This window comes from Mesoplodon mirus (genome assembly GCF_964341445.2).
Source record: "Mesoplodon mirus genome assembly, chromosome: 6".
Lineage (NCBI taxonomy): Eukaryota > Metazoa > Chordata > Mammalia > Artiodactyla > Ziphiidae > Mesoplodon > Mesoplodon mirus.
This window is the reverse complement of record NC_138982.1, coordinates 33,159,416-33,185,622: the sequence shown is the minus strand read 5'-3', so window position 1 is coordinate 33,185,622 and position 26,207 is coordinate 33,159,416. Positions and strand designations below refer to the sequence as shown.

General features: G+C 38.8%; 1 protein-coding gene across 1 annotated transcript in view; it reads right to left on the bottom strand.

Moving 5' to 3' along the window:
• The window catches only part of UMPS (uridine monophosphate synthetase), a 49,426-nt gene that overhangs the window by 14,438 nt on the left and 8,781 nt on the right, over positions 1 to 26,207 (bottom strand). The window contains exons 2-5 of the mRNA XM_082624864.1: positions 20,974 to 21,127; positions 18,418 to 19,089; positions 12,855 to 13,030; positions 10,848 to 10,962 (exon numbers count right to left, since the gene is read on the bottom strand). Coding sequence (XP_082480990.1) covers positions 10,848 to 10,962; positions 12,855 to 13,030; positions 18,418 to 19,089; positions 20,974 to 21,127 — 1,117 coding nt within the window. The remainder of the gene's footprint in view (positions 1 to 10,847; positions 10,963 to 12,854; positions 13,031 to 18,417; positions 19,090 to 20,973; positions 21,128 to 26,207) is intronic.

The following is a 26,207-nucleotide window of genomic DNA, read 5'->3' as shown; positions in this document are numbered from 1 at the left end:
TATATATACAAGATTGTTTTAAGTTGTTGGTCTCTTAATTTCAAATGCATTTCCAATATCCTGCATTTGTACTCTCCTCCTCTCACAATTGCTGATTTTGATATCAAATTTGTGTGTGGATGATCTCCTACCTTTACTGTATGTTTACCTTTACTGGTGAGCTTTCCCATTTGTAATTTTCTTATTTCTAGTTGTGGTCTTTTCTTTTCCATCTAGAGAAGTTCCTTTAGCATTGTTGTAAAGCTGTTTTGATGGTGATGAATACTCTTAGCTTTTGCTTGTCTGTAAAGCTTTTGATTTCTCTTTTGAATCTAAACAAGAGCCTTGCTGGGTAGAGTATTCTTGGTTGCTGGTTCTTCTCTTTTATCACTTTAAATTTATCATGCCACTCCCTTCTGGCCTGCAGAATTTCTGCTGAAAAATCAGCTGATAACCTTGTGGGGATTCCCTTGTATGTTATTTGTTGTTTTTAATATTATCTCTTTGTCTTTAATCTTTGTTGATTTGATTAATATGTGTCTCAGTGTGTTCCTCCTTGGGTTTATCCTACATGGGACTCTGTGCTTCCTGGACTTGAGTGTCTCCTTTCCCATGTTAGGAAAGTTTTTGGCCATTATCTCTTAAAATATTTTCTAAGGCCCTTTCTCTCTCTTTTCTCCTTCTGGGACCCCTATAATGTGAATGTTGGTGCATTTAATGTTGTCCCAGAGGCCTCTGTCCTCATTTCATTTTTCTTTTTTTATTTTTATTGGAGTATAGTTGCTTTACACTGTTGTGTTAGCTTCTACTGCACAGCAAAATGAATCATCCATACATATGCATATATCACATCCCTTTTGGATTTCCTTCCCATTTAGGACACCACAGTGCATTAAGTTGAGTTCGCTGTGCTATACAGTACATTCCCATCAGCTATTTTATACATAGTATCAATAGTATATATGTGCTGATTCCAATCTCCCAATTCCTCACACCCCACTGCTTTCCTCCTTCATATCCATACATTTGTTCTCTACGTCTGTGTCTCTATTTCTGCTCTGTAATTGAGGTCATGTATACCATTTTTCTAGCTTCCACATATATGTGTTAATATTTGTTTTTCTCTTTCTGATTTACTTCACTCTGTATGGCACTCTTTAGGTCCATTCAGATCTCTGCAAATGAACCAATTTCATTCCTTTTTATGGCTGAGTAATATTCCATTCTATATATGTACCACGTCTTCTTTATCCATTCCTCTGTTGATGGACATTTAGCTTGCTTCCATGTCCTGGCTATTGTAAATAGTGCTACCATTTTTCTTTCTTTATTCTGTTCTGCAATAGTGGTTTCCACCAATCTGTTTTCCAGCTCGCTTATTTGTTCTACTGCCCTGTTTTTTCTGCTACTGATTCCTTCTAGTGTATTCTTCATTTCAGTTATTGTACTGTTCATCTGTTTGTTCTCTGAAGCTTGTAGCTTTTTTTTTGGCTGCACTGTGCAGCATGTGAGGATCTTAGTTTCCCAACCAGGGATCAAACCCATGCTCCCTGCAGTGGAAGCATGGAATCTTAACCACTGGACCACCAGGGAAGTCCCCTAGCTCTTTATTAAACATTTCTTATATCAGTCTGTGCCTCCATTCTTTTTTTTTTTTTTTTTTTAGTTTCTGCTTTATAACAAAGTGAATCAGTCATACATATACATCTGTTCCCACATCCCTTCCCTCCTGCGTCTCCCTCCCTCCCACCCTCCCCATCCCACCCCTCCAGGCGGTCACAAAGCACCGAGCTGATCTCCCTGTGCTATGCGGCTGCTTTCCACTATCTATCTACCTTACGTTTGGTACTGTATATATGTCCATGCCTCTCTTTCGCTTTGTCACAGCTGTGCCTCCATTCTTTTTCCAAGATCTTGGATCATCTTTACTATCATTACTCAGGCAATCTACCTGAAAAAGAAGGCAATCTACCTGAAAAAGAATTCAATCTCCACTTCACTTAGTTGTTTTTCTGGGGTTTTATCTTGTTCCTTCATCTCTGCCATCTCATTTTGTCTAATTTTCTGTGTTTGTGGTCTCCGTTCCTCAGGCTGCAGGATTGTAGTTCTTGCTTCTGTTGTCTGCCCCATGGTGGGTGAGGTTGGTCCAGGGGCTGGTGCCTGCCCACTGGTGGATGGAGCTGGGTCTTGTCTCTGGTGGGCAGGGCCGTCTCAAGGGCTATATTTGCAGGCAGCTGTGGGGTCAGGACGACTTTAGGCAGCCTGCTTTGTTGATGGGTGGGGCTATGTTTCCACCCTGTTTGTTGTCTGGCCTGAGGTGTCCCAGCACTGGAGCCTGCAGGCTGTTGGGTAGGGCCAGGCCTCACCAAAATGGTGACCTCAGGGAAAGCTCATGCTGATGAATATTTCCTGGGGCCTCTGCCACCAGTGTACCTGCCCTACAGTGAGCCACAGCCAACCCTCACCTCCCCAGGAGACCCTCTAAGATCTGCAGGTAGGTCTGGCCCAGGCCTCTATGGAGTCACTGCTTTCCTCTGGGTCCAAGTGCACGTGAAACCTTGTGTGTGCCCTCCAAGAGTGGAGTCTCTGTTTCCCCCAGTCCTATGGAGCTGCTGCACTCAAGCCCCACTGGCCTTCAAAGCCAAATGCTCTGGGGGCTCCTTCTCCTGATGCTAGACCCCCAGCAAGGCTGGGGAGCCTGATGTGGGGCTCAGAACTCTCACTCCTGTGGGAGAACCTCTGTGATATAATTATTTTCCAGTTTGTGGGTCACCCACCCGGCAGGTAAGGAATTTGATTATATGGTAAAAGTGCCCCTCCTACTGTCTTGTTTTGGCTTATCTTTGGGTGTGGAACTTCTTTTTTGGTAGGTTCAAATCTTTTTTTGCCAGTGGTTGTTCAGTGATTTTGGTGTTTTTGTGAGAGGAGGTAAGCTCAAGTCTTTCTACTCCACCATCTTGTCTCCAACCCTGGCAATAGCTTTTGAAGTATGCAAATACATACATACAGTCCCGTGGGACTGCAAGCATAAGTTCTGCTGCCCCCAGATGAGTATCTAAATTCTTTTCTGGGAGATAACAGCTGTAGTGAGGCAGAAAGAGAGTGCAAAGATGGTGTCCATCAGCTTATGTTCCCTGAAAACAGCTCTGTAGGCCTCAGGCCAAAGCTCCTGGACAAGCAAACAGGCCTCTTTCACAGAAAGATGGGGGTGTGTTTCAGTGTGCTGTCTGTGCAGTGCCCTGGGGGGTGGTAGCCTGCCAGGAACTGTCTCTTCAATTGTTAGTCCCACTGGACACAGGAACATAAGCTCCCCCTGGCCTTTAGGGCCAAGCAATCAAGGGGTGTTCCCTGGGCAGCAACTGCAAAAATCAGGGCACCAGCCACGTGTAAAAGCTCCCTTCCAGGAGACGAGGAAAGGGAAAGTGCGAAGATGTGCCCAATGGCTGTAGCAAAGCTGACAGGGAGTGTAAAGATGGCACCTGTGGGAAAAAGTTAAAAAGAAAAAAAGAGAAAGAGACGCTGCTGCCAGCCAAAGCAGAGGGAGAGTGTGAAGATTGTGCCCACCAGTCTCTGTCCCTGGAGGGTGTTCCAGCAAGCTCTTGGAGATGTGTGTTAAAGTTTATACCTACCCCTCAGGCCAACTCTTTAATATTAGCAAACGAGCCTTTTTTACTTAAAGTCTGAGCACGGGCTCCCTCGGAGCTGGGTCCTGGGGCAGGTGAGTCTGAGCTTGCAAGGTTTTTAAGAGCCATTTCTCAGATCACTACTGTCTTGTGGGTCTCGTGGACATAAGCCCCATTGCCTTTCAAAACTGGATGTTTTGGGGGGCTCGTCTTTCAGGTACAGGTCTTAAAAGTTATGGTGCCTCATGTGTAGTTCAAACCCTTCACTCCTCAGGGAGGAGCTCTGGGTTTTGAGTTCCACCCTGATTCTGGGTCTCCACACCAGGGGTGGGGTCAGCAGTGAGGTTGCATCCCAGCTTCTCCTGCCCACGTCAGTGCGGTTTTCCTCTCCTTTGCCTGATGTGTAGTCCGTGCTCAGCCAGCCTTTCCAAGGAAATTGTTCCACACACAGCTAGAGACTCAGTTTGTCTGTGGGAGGAGGTCAGTTCAGGATCTTCCTACATTGCCACCTTGAACCAGAACCCCACTTTTTCCTTCTTTTTAAATTCTGCTGTTCCAGAAGCCTCCTATAAATGGCTTATTATTATCTTTCAAATCCAAGATGCTTTAAAAATCCCTAAAAGCCTAGATCCTAACTGTACTTATCTAGTCAAAGATTGTGGAGGCTTCCAATGAACATTAACAGTTGCCAAGCAAAGAGTGCTTACTCTGTGCGAAGACATTGTGCTAAGTTGCTTTATGTACTTTATCTCATTAAGCCTCTCAGCAACCCTATGAGGTTCAACAGTGTTACTACCCACATTTTACAGATCAAGAAAACGAGACCTGAAGAATGGAAGTGACTTGTCCAAAGATACTGGAAGGGCCAGGAATACAAATCTACCTGATTCAGGTAATGTTCAGCACAAATGTAGAGTTTAAAAATTGCAGAGTACTTAAGCCAACTATCCTAAAGCCTTAGATAGGCAAGTCATTCTGCTGAGGCCTACTCTGTAGTATATAAAACCTGTAATGTGAAACTTGAGAAATGGAACAGAGACCTCCAATCCTCCCTAACCCCAGGGGAACATCTACTTTTCTTTGGTTAACCTTCTATAATGTTTTTTGTTTAAAGTACTTAATTGAAATCAAAACCCCAAAAAGGTAGTATCTTTCTTTACAAGTGTGGTTATATTATTTATATAAAATAACTATCTCCTTCAAGTTTGATAGGTATCCAACAGTTCCAGTATTTCAGGGTTTTAAAAAAAAACAAGGTTTACCAAATCTAGTCTCAATCATTACATTCTCAGTGTTCCACTCACAGAAACACCAACTCTTACATCTGCTCCTATACAGCATATCATCCATCCCTTCAACATCTGTATAAGAAGTATTTACAGAACATTTATGATGTACAGGGGTACTGTGCTAGAGGATATGCATTCTTCAGAAAGAGCTCTCATCCTCAAGGAGTTTGTAGCCTAGTGGGAGAGTATTCCAAAACTCTACATATGCAAAAATAACAAGGATGTTCAGTTTGTAAAAAGTCCAAATGCATCAACAGGGGAATGCTTAAACATATTATGGCCCAGCTGTAACTAGGACACACTATGAAGTTGTAAAAAGGTAACTCTAGACATGGAAACGTAACACAGCAGCACATACACAAAACATTCTCCATACTCTATGAAGCAGAGTTGTTTTCATCTTAAATTGCTTTGCTGAGAATCAGATGTTCACAGTCCCAATCTTAAGAAAGGAAACAGATGGAAAGTGGGATAGAATGAACTCCCATTTCTGTGATAAGCAAGATTTCTTGTACAATAACCAATTCAGGAAAAATGTTTCCAGGTCACCATTTCTTCCCCATTCAAAACCAAAGCTGAGCAATCAAGATGGCAGAGAAAAAGAATGAGAAGCTCACCTCCTCCCACAAATACATCAAAAAATACATCTATATGTGGAACAATTCTCACAGAATCCTACTGAATGCTGGCAGAAGACCTCAGACTTCTGAAAGGACAAAAAGAATTTCCACATAACCAGAATTTCCACATAACCAGGTAGGACAAAAGAAAAAAAATAGGAATCTGGACAGGACCTGTACCCCTGGGAGGGAGCTGTGAAAGAGGAAAGACTCCCGCGGAAACCCCCTCACCAGCAGGAAAAGGGATCAAAAATGTATTTGAAGAAATTATGGCTGAAAATTTCCCAAACCTAAAGAAGGAAACACATCCAGGTACAGGAAACACAGAGGGTCCCAACAAGATGAACCCAAACAGACCTACACCAAGACATAGTATAATTTAAAAGGCAAAAGTTAAAGAGAGGATTCTAAAGGCAGCAAGAGAAAAACAGTTCATTACAAGGAACCCCCCCCCCCCATAAGGCTATCAGCTGATTTCTCTACAGAAACGTTGCAGGCCAGGAAGGAGTAGCAAAATATATTCAATCATTTAGAATAGGAGAGAGAGAATTTCTTAGACAAGCAAAAACTAAAAATACAGCAATACTAAACCTATCATAAAAGATATTTTGAAAGGTCTTCTCCTCTAAATAGAAAAGCAAGAAGCTATATCAAAGAGAAAATTACAATCAAAAAGTAAATCACTTAAATAAGCCACTATACAGATTAAAAAGGAAAAACATAAATTTTTTGTGTGTGAAAGTGATGATGACCACAGTGAACAGCAAAAGGATAAACATGAAGATGTAAAAGAGGACACCAAAATCATAAAATGTTGAGAAGAGTTAAGAAAATGTAGATTCTTTTTTTTTAGAATGTATTTGAGCCTATATAACTACCGGTCTAAAGCAAGTAGATATATGAAGGGGTTAACATACTTGAAAAACAGGGTAACCACAAGCCAAAAAACACACAATAGATTCACAAAAACCAAAAAGAAGAGAACACAAGAATAAAATAAAAGGAAATCAAACCACAAAGGAAAAACAAAAGGGGAAGAGGAGGTACAGAATTAACTAGAAAAAAAGATTTAAAATGGCAATAAATACACATCTATCAAGAATTACCTTAAACATCAATGGACTAAATGCCCCAATCAAAAGGCACAGAGTGGCAGACTGGATAAAAAAACAAAAGCCTACAATATGCTGCCTGTAAGAGACCCACTTTAGGGCAAAGGACACACAGATAGATTGAAAGTGAGGGGGTGGAAAAAGATATTTCATGCAAACGGAAATGATAAGAAAGCAGGGATCACAATACTTGTATCAGACAAGATAGACTTTAAAACAAAGGCCATAAAAAAAGATAAAGAAGGACACTATATAATGATAAAAGGATCAATACAAGAAGAGGATATTACTCTCGTCAACATATATGTACCTAATATAGGAGCGCCTTAATACATAAAACAAATATTAACAGGCATAAAGGGAGAAATTGACTGGAATACCATAACAGTAGGAGACCTTAACACCCCACTCACATCAATGGACAGATCTTCCTAGACAGAAAATCAGTAAGGCATCAGAGATCCTAAATGATACAACAGAACAGTTAGACTTAATTGAGATTTTTAGAACATTACATCCAAAAAAACCCAGAATACACATTCTTTTCAAGTGCACGTGGAACATTCTCTAGGATTGACCACATACTAGAGCGCAAAGCAAGCCTCAACAAATTTAAGAGGATAGAAATTATTTCAGGCATCTTTTCTGACCACACCAGCATGAAACTAGAAATCAACCTTAGAAAAAGAAATGAGAAAAAAACAATTACATGGAGTCTAAACAACATGCTACTAAAAAAACCAATGGGTCAATGATGAAATCAAAGAGGAAATTATAAACAATACTGCAGAAATACAAAACACTGTAAGAGAATATTATGAACAATTACATGCCAACAAATTTGCCAACCTAGAAGAAATGGACAAGTTTTTCTAGAGACATACAGCCCACCAAAACTGAATCAAGAAGAAATAATCTGAACAGACCAATCACTAGAAGTGAAATAGAATCTGTAAAAACAAAAAACCAAACAAACAAAACTCCTTACAAACAAAAGTTCAGGACCAGGTGGCTTCACAGGCAAATTCTACCAAACATATAAAGAAGAACTTATACCAATCCTTCTCAAAATCTTCCAAAAGATTGAAAAGGAGGGAACACTCTCAAAGACATTCTATGAAGCCACCATCACGCTGATACCAAGACCAGACAAATATACCACTAAAAAAAAAAATTACAGGCCAATATCTTTGATGAGTACAGGAGCAAAAAACTACTAGCAAAACCAAATAAAATATTAGCAAAATATTAGCAAACCAAATCCAACAACACATAAAAAAGATCATGCACCACAACCAAGTTGGATTCACCCCAGGATCACAGGTATGGTTCAACAAATGCAAATCAATTAATGTGATACATCACATTAACAAAGAAAAGACAAAAATCACATGATCGTCTAAATAGATACAGAAAAAGCATTTGATAAAATTCAACATCCATTCATGATAAAAACTCTTACCAAGGTGGGTTATAGAGGAAACATATCAACATAATAGAAGCTATTTATGACAAACCCACAGCCAATACAATACTCAACAGTGAAAAGCTGAAATCCTTCCTGCTAAAATCTGGAACAAGGTTGCCTACTCTCATGACTTCTATTCAACACAGTATTGGAATTCAGACAAGAAAAAGAAACAAAAGGTATCCAAATTGGAAGGGAAGACGTAAAATTGTCATTCTATGCAGATGACATGATACTATATATAGAAAACCCTAAAGAACTGATAAATTCAGCAAGGTAGCAGGATACAAGATTAACATACAGAAATGGGTTGCATTTCTTTACACTAACAACACAATATCAGAAAGGGAATGTAAAAAAAAATACCTTTTAAAATCATACAAAAAAACAAACAAACTTAGGAATAAAGCTGACCAAGGAGGTGAAAGATTTATATGCTGAGAACTATAAAACATTAATAAAGGAAATTGAAGATGATTTAAAGAAATGGAAAGATATCCCAGGCTCTTGGATTAGAAGAATTAATATCATCATTAAAATGGCCATACTACCCAAAGCAATCTACAGATTTAAGGTGATCCCTATCAAATTACCCATGACATTTTTCACAGAACTAGAACAAATAATCCTAAAACTTATATGGAACCAAAAAAGACCCAGAATTGCCAAAGCAATCCTGAGGGAAAAGAACAAAGCAGGAGGCATAAACCTCCCAGACTTCAGACAATACTACAAAGCTACAGTAATCAAAACAGTGTGGAACTGGCATGAAAACAGACATGGATCAATGGAACAGAAATAGAGAGCCCAGAAATAAACCTACAAACCTATGGTCAATCTTGACAAAGGAGACGAGAATATACAATGGAGAAAAGACAATCTCTGCAGCAAGTGGTGTTGAGAATGCTGGACAGCCGCATGTAAATCAATGAAGTTAGAACACACCCTCACACCATGCACAAATATAAACTCAATATGGCTTAAAGACTTAAATATATGACATGACACCATAAAACTCCTAGAAGAGAACATAGGCAAAACATTCTCTGACACAAACCATACTAATGTTTTCTTAGGTCAGTCCCAAGGCAATAGAATAAAAGCAAAAATAAGCAAATGGGACGTAATCAAACTTAACAAGCTTTTGCACAGCAAAGGAGACAATCAGCAAAACGAAAAGACAAACTACGGAACGGGAGAAAAAATTTGCAAACAATGTGACTGACAAGGGCTTGATTTCAGAAAATATACAAACAGCTCATGCAACTCAACAACAATTAAAAAAAACAACCCAATCAAAAAAATGGGCAGGAGACCTAAATAGACATTTCTCCAAAGAAGACATACAAATGGCCAATAGGCACATGAAAATATGTTCAATATCACTAATTATTAGAGAAATGCAAATCAAACCTACAATGAGGTACCATCTCACACACGTCAGAATAGCCATCATTAGGAAGTCTACAAATAACAATGCTGGAGAGGGTGTGGACAAAAGGAAACCTAACTACACTGTTGGTGGGAATGTACGTTGGGGTAGCCATTATGGAGAACACTAAGGAGGTTCCTCAGAAAATTAAAAATATAGTTGCCATATGATCCAGCAATCCCACTCCTGGGCACATATCTGGACAAAGCTATAATTCAAAAAGATACATGCACCCCTATGTTCACAGAGGCACTATTCACAATAGCCAAGACATGGAAACAAACTAAATGGCCATCAACAGACAAATGGATAAAGTCTCTCTCTCTCTCTCTCACACACACACACACACACACACACACACACACACAAATACTACTCAGCCATAAAAAAGAACAAAATAATGTCATCTGCAGCAACATGGATAGGCCTAGGCATTGTCATACTACGTGAAGTCAGAAAGACAAATACCCTGTGATACCACTTATATGTGGAATCTAAAATATGACACAAATGAATATATCCATGAAACAGAAACAGACCCACTGACACAGAGAACAGACTTGTGGTTGCCAAGTGGGATGTGGGGTGGGAGAGGGATGGAGTGGGAGTTTGGGGTTAGCAGATGCAATCTATTATATACAGAGTGGATAAACAACAAGGGCCTACTGTATAGCACAGGGAACTATATTTAATATTCTGTGGTAAACCATAATGGAAAAGAATACTTTAAAAATGTATATATATATATAACTTAACCACTTCTCTGCACAGCAGAAATGAACACAACATTGTAAATCAACTATATTTCTATTTAAAAAAGTAAAAAAACAAAACAAAACAACTTTGAACCCCAAAAGGACATTTAATAACCTAGATAACTCCTTCACTGACTAGAGACTATCATTGAGAAAGTTTGCTCTTTTTCTTTTAGCCACTGCAACTGCATTTCTCAGACTGCTAAAAGTGTTAACGTGTTCAGGTAAGTTTGGATGACATGACAGAACCATGTATCTCCACACTGAAGAGCCACAATGAACATTAGCACATCAAAGGCTCTACAAAATCCTAAACAAATGTCTGATTTTGTTTAACCTAGAGCATTCCTCCTTGAGCACAGAACACCTTTTTTGGCAGCATATTTGGAACATCAGTTGGGAACAATAAAATTATCAGTTTCTGGGCATTTTTCAACAAAAAGTAGCTTTCTAGATTTTCATCCTATAATTAGACTGCAAGCTATTTTGCATATCTAGGTTTTATTTTGTCCTTGCTGACTTGGGTAAAGAAGCATTTTGGAAAAACCACTACCAATGAATAGACTTACCTCCTGCTTCTAACTGAACTCCTGGAGTCAAGTGAAGAAATTCTGGTTTCATGCTTACTCGGGAGCCAGAAATAAAACCAACCACAAATTCAGAATGCTCTTCAGCCATTCTCACCTAAATGGAATGTAATAAAAGATTACAAGAAAGCACTTAACCACACAGAATGTAAGAAACTTTATTTCATAGATGCATTTCCTCATTTCATACTAAACTAATTACATGTAAAACGGGTAATCTTAGATGTGAATCTACATACTTGCTCCATTAAGAGCACCCTGAAACAACCCCTTCTGTCCCCTTCTCCTATAACCAAACACTAAAAACACTAAAAATCCTATATTATGTGCATCTAAAATCTAGATGCTGCATTGTTACTTATTTGTAATAATGCTTGGGGACCTACCTGCTTCCAGAAAGGATATAAGTAGTACTCTAGAATACATTTATAATGGTATAAAACCACACTGACTTACTGCCTATCTACATAGATACTCAAGGACAGCCACCACATAAAAAATTGCTATGTTGTTAAGAGCTAGCTAAAGAAATCTTACCTCTACAGCTTTCCCTCTTCTTTAACATTTGCCAATAACTTGTCTCCACAATTTCTCTACCATTACCTCACATTCATAGAAGTTTCCCTAGAAGGTCTGCCTGACTTTCTAATTTGGCTCTTCCCTGAGGCCCAGACTGTTCCATTCTTGCCACTAAGTACTACCACCAACCAAAAATCAATGTATTGTCCTTGAGCCAGATCCAGAATGCCAAATATTAGCACTGACTCATGGACCCTCTGCTACGAGAGTTGGGAAATCATAGACATTTATGGTCAATTCAGGGATGGTGTTAAAACGTGGCCCTAGGGCTTCCCTGGTGGCGCAGTGGTTAAGAATCTGCCTGCCAATGCAGGGGACACAGGTTCGAGCCCTGGTCTGGGAAGATCCCACATGCCGCGGAGCAACTAAGCCCGTGAGCCACAACTACTGAGCCTGCGCGTCTGGAGCCTGTGCTCCACAACGGGAGAGGCCGTTGACAGTGAGAGGTCCGCGCACCGCGATGAAGAGTGGCCTCCGCTCTCTGCAACTGGAGAAAGCCCTCGCACAGAAACGAAGACCCAACACAGCCAAAAATAAATAAATAAATTTATTTAAAAAAAAAAAAAAAAAAAACAAAAACGTGGCCCTAGGGCCATGTGAATTCTTCACAGTTCCACGGGCTTTGAAATATGAAAAATAAATTCTCATGTAAAAATTAAAATTTTATTAACATAAAAATTCCTGTTACTTTAAAAAGTAATAGTCTTTAAAATATCTGCAAAGATAATCCATCCATCTTTCTAGGTGACTATCCGACTATGTAACTTGCCCAGAGAAGAATGTGGAGAGGAGCTTTATAACTAGATGATTATCCATCTCTCATTTTTTTCTGGCATGCAGGGGGTTGGAGCTGGGTACTAACATGTATGGTATTATAAGGATTTTTAATAATGGGGAGTTACTAAAGGAAACAATGTGTCTGGACTCTAGTTAAGAGCTCTCCCATACAATGCCAATCAATATCAAAGACTGAAAAGGTAAGCTGCTTCATGTGGGCTGCTGTCATGAGAATGTGCATCTCCGTGTGACTCGGGAGATTCCAAGAAACTGCATATCTGGGAAAAAGCTATTCAATTTCAATTCATGGTGAAAGGGAAAAAACTCCTCTATCTTAAAGACCAGGTAAATACAGACATATGTTTATTTGACTCAATATCTGTGTTTCAATGTTTCTCTCTTAGAGTACAGTTCAAATTTCTTTGGTGTACACTGCAAGATATAAAATGCTATTAACCATCAGGGTATTCTAGTCAGCTAGTATTAATATACTGTCAAACAACCAGCAGGTGATTTTTTTTGTTTTTGACAGCAATTCCATAGACCCGAAATTAAGATACTTTCTTCCCCTGTAACATCTAGTGTCACAGCCCTGGCGTTCTGTTGCCCCAATCTCTCTCCTCTGTCACTTACCGCTGCTTCAGTGTAGCTCCCAGTGGCCAAGGAGCCAGCAGAGCTCATTTCTGCAATGAGTAAGCATGCCCGGTGCAGGGGCAGGCCTACTTCTCCCAGGCCTTTCACAACTCCTGAGCCTGGAACCACATGAGCGTTTACTAGATCTGCCCAAGAAGCTATTTTAAAGACACCACCTATGAAAAGGGGAAAAAAGATATCCATCAATTTCCAAACAAAAACCCTTAACTTTTTTACCCAAACAACAAACTACAATATGGAAATAATCTCCTAGTAACATGTTAATGAAATAGCGAAACACTTCAAGAATTTTAGTGATTATCAATGGACCTACTTGTGAAAAATTTATCTGTCCACCTGGTTAGCTAGTTGAGAAATCACAAGAAGAAAAAAATCTTATAAGCTCTACACTTAGTTTACTAGCAAAACTGATATGACTGTTTTTCCTTGCAGGCTGACACTTGTGACTACCAATAAGATTTATGCAACTGGAAAGGGTCCAGTGAAGACAGGTTGTTTGTTGAGTGGAAGATATCAACTGAAATTCCTCTGAAGATGACCAATTTTCATTCTGTAGGGATCTCTCAGAAACTTTACCATCTCTCAAATCTACTTGTTCCTTAGGTCTCTTTAGCTCTTCAAATTTCAACAGAAAATTGTATTCATTTTAAAAGCAGACAACAGTAAAACCAAGTAGATTTTTGAAAAAACAACATATATGCAAACTTGTAGAAAGTTTGTATAAGTCTTTCAACAGTCAATCTTTTTTTAAAAAAGTACTTATTTATTGATTTGGCTGCGCCAGGTCTTACTTGCGGCATGTGGGCTCTTAGTTGCAGCATGCGGGATCTAATTCCCTGACCAGGGATTGAACCTGGGCCCCAAGCATTGGGAGTGCAGAGTCTTAACCACTGGACCACCAGGGAAGTCCCAACAGTCAGTATCTTTAGCACATGAAGAAAGTCATTAAAGACAAATCTCTCCTAAAGAAATAGCTTAAGAATATGTATGTATTACTTAAATAAAAATTGTTATCTCAAAAGATGTGGTTATTTTATGTTAAATAACATAAAATGTCTGTTGTAAGGGTAAGTGAAAAAAGAGATATACCCAATATAACAGAAAGTTGCATAGAAGAATGGGTAAAGAGTTGGTAAAGAATTAAGCAGTCTTTTAAAACTAATGTATGCTCTACCTTGAGCTCCTATTTAACAAAATTTTTTTAAAAGGATGCATATCAACAGATCTTTTTCTGCTAAAAATAAATCTTACTTTATACTACCTTTTCCTTGTTTCCTATATCTGCAATTTTCATTCTTTGATTATTCAGAACTCATTGTGTTCTGCAGGGCCAACATCTGTCATCTTTGCCTGCCTAGAACCCATGTCCCTTTCTTCTGGCATAAGCACAGCCATTTTCTTTAGGGAAATTACCCCTAACTATACCTTGGGGTTCAAGAAGTTTACATAAATAGCCTCACAATGATCAAGGGATCAACCCTAGAAGACGAAGACATAACAACTGTAAACATTTATGCACCCAACGCAGGAGCACCTCAATACATAAGGCAAATGCTCACAGCTGTGAAAGGGGAAATCGACATTAACACAAATAGTGGGGGAATTTAACACCCCACTTACACCAATGGACAGATCATCCAGACAGAAAACTAATAAGGAAACAAAAGCCTTAAATGACACATTAGACCAGATACACTTAATCGATATTTACAGGACATTCCATCGAAAAGCAGCAGAATATACTTTCTTCTCAAGTGCACACGAACATTCTCCAGGATAGAGCACATCTTGGGACACAGATCAAGCCTCAGTAAATTTAAGAAATTGAAATCGTATCAAGCAACTTTCCAACCACAACACTATGAGATTAGAAAGCAATTACAGGAAACAAACTGTAAAAAACACAAACACATGGAGGCTAAGCAATATGCTACTAAATAACCAAGAGATCACTGAAGAAATAAAAAAATACCTAGAAACAAATGATAAAGAAAACATGACGACCCAAAACCTATGGGATGCAACAAAAGCAGTTCTAAAAGGAAAGTTTACCGCAATACAATCCTACCTCAAGAAACAAGAAAAATCTCAAATAAACAACCTTATACATAAAGCAACTAGAGAAAGAAGAACAACAAAAAACCCCCAAAGTTAGTAGAAGGAAAGAAATCATAAAGATCAGAGCAGAAATAAATAGAAACAAAGAAAACAATAGCAGAGATCAATAAAACTAAAAGCTGGTACACTTTGAGAAGATAAACAAAATTGATAAACCTTTAGCCAGACTCATCAAGAAATAAAGGGAGAAGACTCAAATCAATAAAATTAGAAATGCAAAAGAAGTTATAACTGACACTGCAGAAATACAAAGGATCATAAGAGATTACTACAAGCAACTATATGGCAATAAAATGGACAACCTGGAAGAAATGGACAAATTCTTAGAAAAGTACCACCTTCTAAGACTGAACCAGGAAGAAATAGAAAATATGAACACACCAATCACAAGTAATGAAATTGAAACTGTGAATAAAAATCTTCCAACAAACAAAAGTCCAGGACCAGATGGCTTCACAGGCAAATTCTAGCAAACATTTAGAGAAGAGCTAACACCTATCCTTCTCAAATTCTTCCAAAAAACTGCAGAGGGAGGAACACTCCCAAACTCACTGTACGAGGCCACCATCACCCTGATACCAAAACCAGACAAAGATATCACAAAAAAAGAAAATCACAGGCCAATATCACTGATGAACATAGACGCAAAAATCCATAACAAAATGCTAGCAAACCGAATCCAACACATTAAAAGGATCATACACCATGATCAAGTGGGATTTATCCCAGGGATGCAAGGATTCTTTAATATACGCAAATCAATCAATGTGATACACCATATTAACAACTGAAGAATAAAAGCCACATAATCGTCTCAATTGATGCAGAAAAAGCTTTCAACATTTATGATAAAAACTCTCCAGAAAGTGGGCATAGAGGGAACCTACCTCAACATAATAAAGGCCATATATGACAAACCCACAGCAAACATCATTCTCAATGATGAAAAACTGAAAGCATTTCATCTAAGATCAGGAACAAGACAAGGGTGTCCACTCTTGCCACTATTCAACAGTTTTGGAAGTCCTAGCTATGGCAATCAGAGAAGAAAAAGAAATAAAAGGAATCCAAATTGGAAAAGAAGAAATAAAACACTGTTTGCAGATGACATGATACTATACATAGAAAATCCTAAAGATGCCACCAGAAAACTACTAGAGCTAATCAATGAATTTAGTAAAGTTGCCGGATACAAAATTAATACACAGAAACCTCTTGCATTCCTATACACTAACAATGAAAGATCAGAAAGAGAAATTAAGGAAACAATCCCATTTACCACTGCAACAAAAAGAATAAAATACCTAGGAATAAACCTAAGGAGGCAAAAGACCTGTGTTCAAAAAACTATAAGATACTAATGAAAGCAATCAAGACAACAAAAACAGATGGAGAGATACACCATGTTCTTGGATTGGAAGAATCAATATTGTGAAAATGACTATACTACCCAAAGCAATCTACATATTCAATGCAATCCCTATCAAATTACCAATGGCATTTTTCACAGAACTAGAACAGAAAATTTTGCATTTTGTATGGAAACACAAAAGACCCTGAATAGCTAAAGCAATCTTGAGAAAGAAAAACAGAGCTGGAGGAATCACGCTCCCTGACTTCAGACTATAATACAAAGCTTCAGTAATCAAGACAGTATGGTATTGGCATAAAAACAGAAATATAGACCAATGGAACAGGATAGAAAGCCCAGAGATAAACACACACCTATGGTCAACTAATCTATGACAAAGGAGGCAAGAATATGCAATGGAGAAATGACAGCCTCTTCAACAAGTGGTGCTGGAAAAACTCGACAGCTACATTTTAAAGAATGAAATTAGAACACTCCCTAACACCATACAGAAAAATAAACTCAAAATGGATTAAAGACCTGAATGTAAGGCCAGACACTATAAAACTCTAAGAGGAAAACACAGGCAGAACACTTTGACATAAATCGCAGCAAGATCTTTTTTGACTTCCCTCCTAAAGTAATGAAAATAAAAACAAAAATAAACAAATGGAACCTAATTAAACTCAAAAGTTTTTGCACAGCAAAGGAGACCATAAACAAGACAAAAAGACAACCCACAGAATGGGAGAAAATATTTGCAAACGAAGCAACTGACAAAGGATTAATCTCCAAAATATACAAACAGCTCATGCAGCTCAATATCAAAAAACAACCCAATCAAAAAATGGGCAGAAGACCTTAACAGACATTTCTCCAAAGAAGACATACAGATGGCCAAGAAACACATGAGAAGATGCTCAACATCACTAATTATTAGAGAAATGCAAATCAAAACTACAATGAGGTATCACCTCACACGGGTCAGAATGGCCATCATTAAAATATCTACAAACAATAAATGCTGGAGAGGGTGTGGAGGAAAGGGATCCCTCTTGCATTGTTGGTGGGAATGTAAATTAATACAGCCAATATGGAGAACAGTATGGAGGTTCCTTAAAAAACTAAAACTAGGACTACCATGTGACCCACAATCCAACTACTGGGCATATTGCCAGAGGATACCATAATTCAAAAAGACACATGCACCCCAATGTTCACTGCAGCACTATTTACAATAGCCAGGACATGGAAGCAACCTAAATGTCCATCAACAGAAGAATGGATAAAGAAGATGTGGTACATATATACAATGGAATATTACTCAGCCATAAAAAGGAACAAAATTGGGTCATTTGTAGAGATTTGGATGGACCTAGAGACTGTCATATAAGAGAAAAACAAATATTGTATATTAACGTATATATGTGGAATCTAGAAAAATGGTATAGATGATCTTATTTGCAAAGCAGAAATAGAGACAGACGTAGACAACAAACGTATGGACACCAAGTTGCAGGGGGGATGAATCGGGAGGTGGGGATTGACATATATACACTGTTGATACTATGACAGATAACTAATGAGAACCTACTGTTTAACTCAGGGAACTCTACTCAATGCTCTGTGGTGACCTAAATGAGAAGGAAATCCAAAAAAAGAGGGGATATATGTATACATATAGCTGATTCACTTTGCTGTACAACAGAAACTAACGCAACATTGTAAAGCAACTATACTGCAATAAAAATTTTTTTTAAATAGCCTCACATCACCAGGAGCAGGGTATATTTACCCAGGTGAGCTAACAAAGGTATTCTATACCCCAGGTCTGAGTGATTGGTCTGGGGCAGGTATGAGGAGTGTGCTTACCTGAGAAAGAAGTCAAGAGAGAAGAAAGCAGAGCTGAGACTTGGAGAGAAAGCAAGGCCAAAAGACATCACTTGAGCTCTTAGAGCCAACCATGCTTGACAGGCTTTTTTACAGCTGGACTTTGTCATGTGAGCCAATACATTTCCTTCAGCCAGTTTAAGCTGGATTTGTGATTCTTGTTGGTTCCTGAATAATACTTACCTTCATACTGCTTTTTTACTGTGTTTCCTATATCTGCAAATTTCCGGTCTTCAAATATTAGAAACTCATGGCGTTTTGCCAGAATGGTTAACTCCTTCATTACATCCAGAGTAAAATCATTCAAAATATCTACATGAGTCTTGAGCATGCAGATTCTGGGTCCTAAAGCATCTGCTAGCTGCAACAGCTCTCTGGACTCTGAAATATCAGCAGACAGGCACAGATTGGTTTCCTTCTTTTGCATAAGCCTGAGAAGCTTTGATGCAACTGGGTGGATCCCAGGCAGCTCTGCACGTGCACCAAAGCTTAGTTCTTTGGGTCCTTTCTTTACAGAAGGGAGAGAACCATTATGATTAGCTGCCACAAAAACATTCTCCTGAATAAATCTCTTCACTCTCTCGACCATCTCAGCATCAATTTTTTTCTGTTGCTCAAGAATCTCCAGCATTTTGGACAATGTATACACTGAGTGGAGACGAATCCCATGCGCCTGCAAATTGTCCTTTCCTCCTTGCTCTCTGTCCAGCAGCACTATGGCATCAGTGACCTTCAAGCCCTCCTTCTGAAGAACCTCAACAGTTTCCAAAACACTGGATCCACTGGTGACAACATCTTCAATGATCAAACAGGTTTCTCCTGGATTAATAGCTCCTTCTACAAGACGCTTAGTACCTAGAAAAGAAAAAATTACATTGACTCTGTTTTAAAGTTATATATTTCAGCCAACTCAAGATGTATATTGCAGTATAAATTTGGCATGTATTCATGAAGAGGGGGATAATCTAAATTATATTTTCTGATCATCTACTTTGGAACTACTTTATTTTTAAAATTCCTAATGAATCTTCAATGTGCCACAATTACTGTTTTGTTCAGTGCCTATGTATTTCAAAATTGTCAAAGTTACATATACAGAACATTTTTAGTAAAACTAGCAAATTATTTAACAGTGTAAAACATCATTTAATGTGTTTATGATCAAAATTTCAAATACAGGTTTTATTAAGGCAAGATCACCTAGGTCATTGAAAGTTATGAAATAAAGAATAGCCCAATATCATCAATGAAATCGTTCCTTTTTCCATTAACAATTTATTTATTCAAGATCAGCCAGACAACTGGCCTTCTGAGCACATAAATGCAGGAGGGAAAATATTCGACAACCATTGAGGTCAATCACCACAGCGTTATGAGCTATGTAATGTAATGTGACTAAACACACTTCCCCACTCCACCCCTACCGCAGACTATTTTCAGATAATCTGCAAACTGTAAATACTCAGGCTGTAGACGACACAGACTCATGGTTTAGAGATTCATTTTTATATTTTCCACTACCAAATTTATCTTATTTTGAAACAGAATAGATATAGTGGGCATTTTGCCTACTTTCTGAACTTTCCACAGGTACTGTCTTTGCCCTTTCCCCAGCTCCTTTCCTTCTCTTGCAGAATTGGCAAGTTTAACTGAATCACCTTAGACGAGAACATAAGACTGTGAGTACTTATAGGTATATTTTAAAATTAATGATCTTATTCTAAGAAATATTTTTGAAGATACATAATAAGGAAATAGAAACAGTAGTCTTATGGCAAGGATTCATATAGATAAACACTATGAAACTAAGTGGCAAAAATATTTGTCTAATTTTTTTATAATGGAGAATTTCAAACAAAACTAGACAAAATAGTATAACAAACCTCCACAAATACAGCACCTCACCACTTAACAACTCATGGGCAATCTTGTTTCAACTATAACTCCAACACCACCCTCCCCCCATAATTTTAGATGCAAATCCCAGACATATGATTTCATCATAAAAATTTTAGAACACACCTGTAAAAAGGACTCTTTTCAAAAATAAGTAACAAAAACAGTATCACGCCAGCATAAAACAACACGAAAAAATCATTAATTTTTAAGGTCGTCAAATATGAAGTCAGTTCCAATACTTTTAGATTGATTTAGTATTAAAGCAGCCCATGTTTAAAACACCCACCTGATAACCTACTGCCATGAACCCATAAAAAAACTCCATTTAGAATTTCATGTGGCATTTACATTGCCTTTTTTTTTTTTTTGCCACCCTGGACGGCTTGTGGGATCTTATTTCCCCAACCAGGGATCGAACCTGGGCCCCCTGCAGTGGAAGTGCAGAGTCCTAACCACTGGACCACCAGGGAATTCCCTTACATTGCTTTAAGAGATTAATTTTATTCATGCAGTTTAAATATAAATACACTTGGAAAGTAAGCGCTCTTAGAACATTCTTCTGATGAGGGAAGCGCTGGTACAAATGTTGGGTTTCATAAATTTGGTGCACAAAAAAAGCACTTTTTTTCATTGCCTAATTAATACAAAGCATTTCACCCCTAGACTCTAAAGGAAAGGGAGGTGATTTATAACAACAGTTAACAAATTCCACAGGCCATAACAACTTAAAGGCCCTATGAAGAATATTCAAGGTGACTATGAACATCAGTGCCTAGAAGAACAAATTGTAAAAGTATCAGGTTACATATCAACTTAAAGCTTATACTATTTTTACTTTACCATAATCCTTTGTTTCCTTCCTTCTAATAAGCATTGGAATTTGGTTGGTTGAACAGATAACCGTGGCCAATGGTAAAGCTGTATAAGGTACTCCACACACAGTATCAAAATTGATCCCTGCATTTTGGGCAGTTTGGAATAAAATTTCTGCAACCTGTAAAAAAACAACACATAAACCAATTATTATTATTATTATTTTAAGTGGTGTATAAATCATGTAACAACATAAAGACAGTAACAACCCAGCAAGGAGAGTCTTAAACCTGATCAGAAAAATATAAATGCCTTTTTGTTAAATTATTCTCTCCACAAATCCCAGTTTACAAATATAAATATAAAAACAGAAGAATTAACCTACTTAGCTAGACTCAGGGCTGTTCCAAGGGCAACATGGAATGTGTTAGGAAAGGCTATGATGTTCACCCTGAAGACTAAGGATGACCCCTAGGCTTCACTGTTTTCCTTAGTAATTCATTATGCTTGTCATGTCTAAACCTATCACCTGTTAGCTTTATTTTCCCAACAGAAGTCTTCAATTAAGAAGTTTCACAAGAGAAATTAAGAAAACAATTGCATTAAAAAGAATAAAACAGGGACTTCCCTGGCAGTCCAGTGGTTAAGACACTATGCTTCCACTGCAGGAGGCACGGGTGCAATCCCTGGTCAGAGAACTAGGATCCCGCATGCCACACAGCATGGCCAACAAAAAAGAAAAAAAAGAATAAAACACTTACAAATAAATTTAACCAAGGAAGTGAAAGACCTGTACACTAAAAACATAAAACATTGATTTAAAAAACAAACAAACTGAAGATGACATAAGTAAATGGAAAAATATTCCATGCTCATGGATCAGAAAAATTAAACTGTTAAAATGTCCATACTAAAAGCAATATACAGATTCAATGAAATTTCTAAAAAATTACAATGGCACTTTTCACAGAAATGGAACAAACAATACTAAAATTTGTATGGAACCACAAAGGACCCTGGATAGCCAAAACAATCTTGAGAAAGAAAACAAAGCTGGAGGTATCATACTCCCTGATTTCAAACTATATTATAAAGTAATAGTAGTCAAAACACTATGGTATTGGCATCAATACAGACACACAGGTCAACAGAACAGAATAGAGAGCCCAGAAGTAAACCTACACATTTATGTTCAATTAATTTACATCAAAGGAGCTAAGAATACACAAAGGGAAAAGAACAGTCTCTTCAACAAAATGGTTTTGGGAACACTAGACTACATTTTACACCATACACAAAAATTAGCTCAAAATGGATTAATGACTTGAATGTAAGACCTGAAACCATAAACCTCCTAGAAGAAAACAGGTGGTAAGTTCCTTGACAACGGTCTTAACAATGACTTTTTGGATTTGACACCAAAAGCAAAGAAATAAAACCAAAAATACACAAGTGGGAAGGTGGTTAAAGATGGTGGAGTAAGAAGATCCTGAACTCACCTCCTCCCATGGACACAACAAATCTACCACTACATTAAGAACAATTCCCTCTGAAAAGAACCTGAGAACTAGCTGAACTGCTACTCCACAACAAAGAATAAAAGGGCACATGGAGATGGGTAGGAGAGTTAGAGACACAGTCTTGCAAAAACTCCATCACTACTTCAGCAACCCATAACCAGGAGGGATCCCACAAATACGGAACTTCTCCCTGATGCTCCACATCAGTCACCCCAACCCTTGGGACCTACACCAGAGAGATGAGCACTCAAAACACCTGGCTTTGAAAACCAACAGGGCTTGGATCCAGGAAAACCATATGGATGTAGGGAATAGAGATCTGCTCTTAAATGACTTGCGTGCAGACTCACTCACCCTGGGGCCCAGCACAAAAGCTGAAGTCTGAAAAAAGCCTAGATCATATGTGAAGCAAATTCACTTGCTAATCTTAAAGTGCCTGCCAGAGGGGCTCTGTTGGGGCTCTCTTCAGGTATGGAACCACTGGCAGACACCATGTTTACACTCTCTTTCTAACTTGCTACTGCCTGCCCTCCCTGCACCACAGCCCCAGCCCCACCAGAGGCAGTGGGTAAATACACCACTTCCCCATGCTTCTGCTGCAGCCTGTCCCCCCACCCTCCACTGACCCTGCGGCCACACCAGTGGTGTGGATACACACCAAAGCCAGCGGGCACATGTAGCCCCAATAGGGGACAGCACTTGAGTGTGTGCTCTCGTTGCTAGGGGGAATTGCATTTCTGGGCCCCACAGGTGTGAAACAATCAAAGACACAGTTTGAGAAACAACCAAGAACTAGAGCAAGGTTAAACAGTAAGGTTCATTTCCCAAACAGGGCCACCCCTTCAAGACTGGAAGAGATAACTGTATCACCTAACACATAGAAACAGAGTCAAGCAAAATGAGAAAACAGGTATACGTTCCAAACGAAAGCAAAAGATAAAACCCCAAGAAAAAACCTTAATGAAACAGAGATAAGTAATTTACCTGATAAAGAACTCAAAGTAATGGTCTTAAAGATGCTCACCAAAATAGGAAAAAGAACGGATGAACACAGAACTTCAACAAAGAGAAAGAAAATATAAAAATGTACCAAAGACAAGTCAAAGAGCTGAAGAATACAATAACTGATCGGAAAAATAAACTAGAGGGGTTCAACAGCAGACAAGATGAAGCAGAAGAAAAGATCAGTAATCTGGAAGACAGGGCAGTAGGGCAGGGAAACTCACCCTAACAGAGCAGCAAGAAACAGAACAAAACACCAGCATTTTAAAAAACAAAAATAGCCTAGGGGACCTAAGGAAAAATATTGAGAATAACATTCACATTATAGATTAGAAGAGTCCCAGAAGAAGAGGAAAAAAAGGGGCAGAAAACTTATTTGAAGAAATAATGACTGGGGAGCAAAGACAAGATGGCAGAGGAGAGGGACTTGAGCTCACCTCTTCTTACAAAAACACGAAAATCACAACTAACTGCTGAACAACCATAGACAAAAAAATGGTGGAACCGACCAAAAAAGATATTCTACACCCAAAGACAAATAAGAAGCCACAATGAGAAGGTAGGAGGGGTGCAATCGCAATAAAATCAAAACCCATACCTGCTGGGTAGGTGACCCACAAACTGGAAAATTATTATACCACAGAAGTTCTCCAACATGAGTGAAAGTTCTGAGCCCCACATCAGGCTCCCCAGCCTGGAGGTCTGGCAATGGAAGGAGGAGCCCCCAGAGAATCTGGCTTTGAAGGCAAGCAAGGTTTGATCACAAGAATTCCACAGGACTGGGGGAAATAGAAACTCCACTCTTGGAGGGCACACAAAAGGTCTCATGTGATCAGGACCCAGGGAATAAAGCAGTAACCTCATAAGAGGCTGGGCCAGACCTACTTGATGGTACTGGAGGGTCTCCTATGGGGGTGGGGTGGGGGAGGCAGCTGTGGCTCACTGTGGGGACAAATACACTGGTGGTGGTAGTTCTGGGGAGTACTCGGCATGAGCCCTCCTGGAGGGTGCCATTCACTCACCAAGACCTGGCCCCACTCAACAGCTGGTAGGCTCCAGAGCTGGCATGCTTCAGGCCAAACAACCAATAGGGTGGGAACACAGCCACACCAATCAGCAGACAGGCTGCTTAAAGTCTTCCTGAGCAAACAGCTGCCTGCAAAACACACCCCCCTGACGTGGCCTTGCCCCACAGAGGGACAAGTCCCAGCTCCACCCACCAGTGGGCAGGAACCAGTCCCTCCCACCAGGAAGCCTGCACAAGCCTTTTAGACAGCCTCATCCACCAGGGGGCAGACAGCAGAAGTAAGAACAACAACCCTGCAGCCTGCAGAAACTGCAATCAAAGAAAGTTAGGCAAAATGATATGGTAGAGGAATATGTCCCACATGAAGGAACAAGATAAAACCCCAGAAGAACAACCAAGTGAAATGGAGACAGATAATCTACTTGAAAAAGAATTCAGAGTAATGATAGTAAAGATGATCCAAGATTTCAGAAAAAGAATGGAAGCACAGACAGAGATGATACAAGAAACATTGAACAAAGACCTAGAAGAATTAAAGAACAAACAAAAAGAGATGAACAACACAGTAACTGAAATGAAAACTACACTAGAAGGAATCAACAGCAGAATAATGGAGGTAGGAGAACAGATAAATGAGCTGGAATACAGAATGATGGAAATCACGACTGTGGAACAGAATAAAGAAAAAAGAATTAAAAGAAATGAGGACAGTCTAAGAGACCTCTGGGACAACATTAAACACACCAACATTCGCATTACAGGGGTACCAGAAGGAGAAGAGAGAAAGGTCCTGAGAAAGTATATGAAGAGATAATAGCTGAAAACTTCCGTAATATGGGAAAGGAAACAGTCACCCAAGTCCAGGATGCACAGAGAGTCCCAGGCAGGATAAACCCAAAGAGGGAGATGATGATACACATGGTAATAAAACTGATAAAAATTAAAAACAAAGAAAAAATATTAAAAGCAATGATGGAAAAGCAACAAATAACATACAAGGGAATCCCCACAAGGTTATCAGCTGATTTCTCAGCAGAAACTGCAGACCAGAAGGGAGTGGCATGATATATTTAAAGTGATAAAAGGGAAGAACATACAACCAAGAATACTCTACCCAGCAAGGCTCTCATTCAGATTTGATGGAGAAATCAAAATTTTTACAGACAAGCAAAACCTAAGAGAATTCAGCACAATCAGACCAGCTTTGCAACGTATGCTAAAGGAACTTCTCTAGGCAGAAAAGAAAAGGCCACAACTAGAAATAAGAAAATTACGAATGGAAAAGCTCACCAGTAAAGACAAACACACAGTAAAGGTAGGAAATCATACACACACAAATATAACCTCAAAACCAGCAACTGTGAGAGGAGGAGAGTACAAATGCAGGATATTGGAAATGCATTTGAAATTAAGAAACCAGCAACTTAAAACAATCTTGTATATATATAGACTGCTATATCAAAACCTCATGGTAATGGCAAACCAAAAATCTACAATAGATACACATACAAAAAAGATATAGAAATCCAAACACAACACTAAAAATAAACTTCAAATCACAAGAGGAGAGAACAAAAGAGAAAGAGAAGAAAAAAGATCTACAAAAACAAATCCAAAACAATTAACAAAATGGCAATAAGAATATACATATCAACAATTACCTTAAATGTAAATGGATTAAACACTCCAATCAAAAGACACAGTCTGGTTGA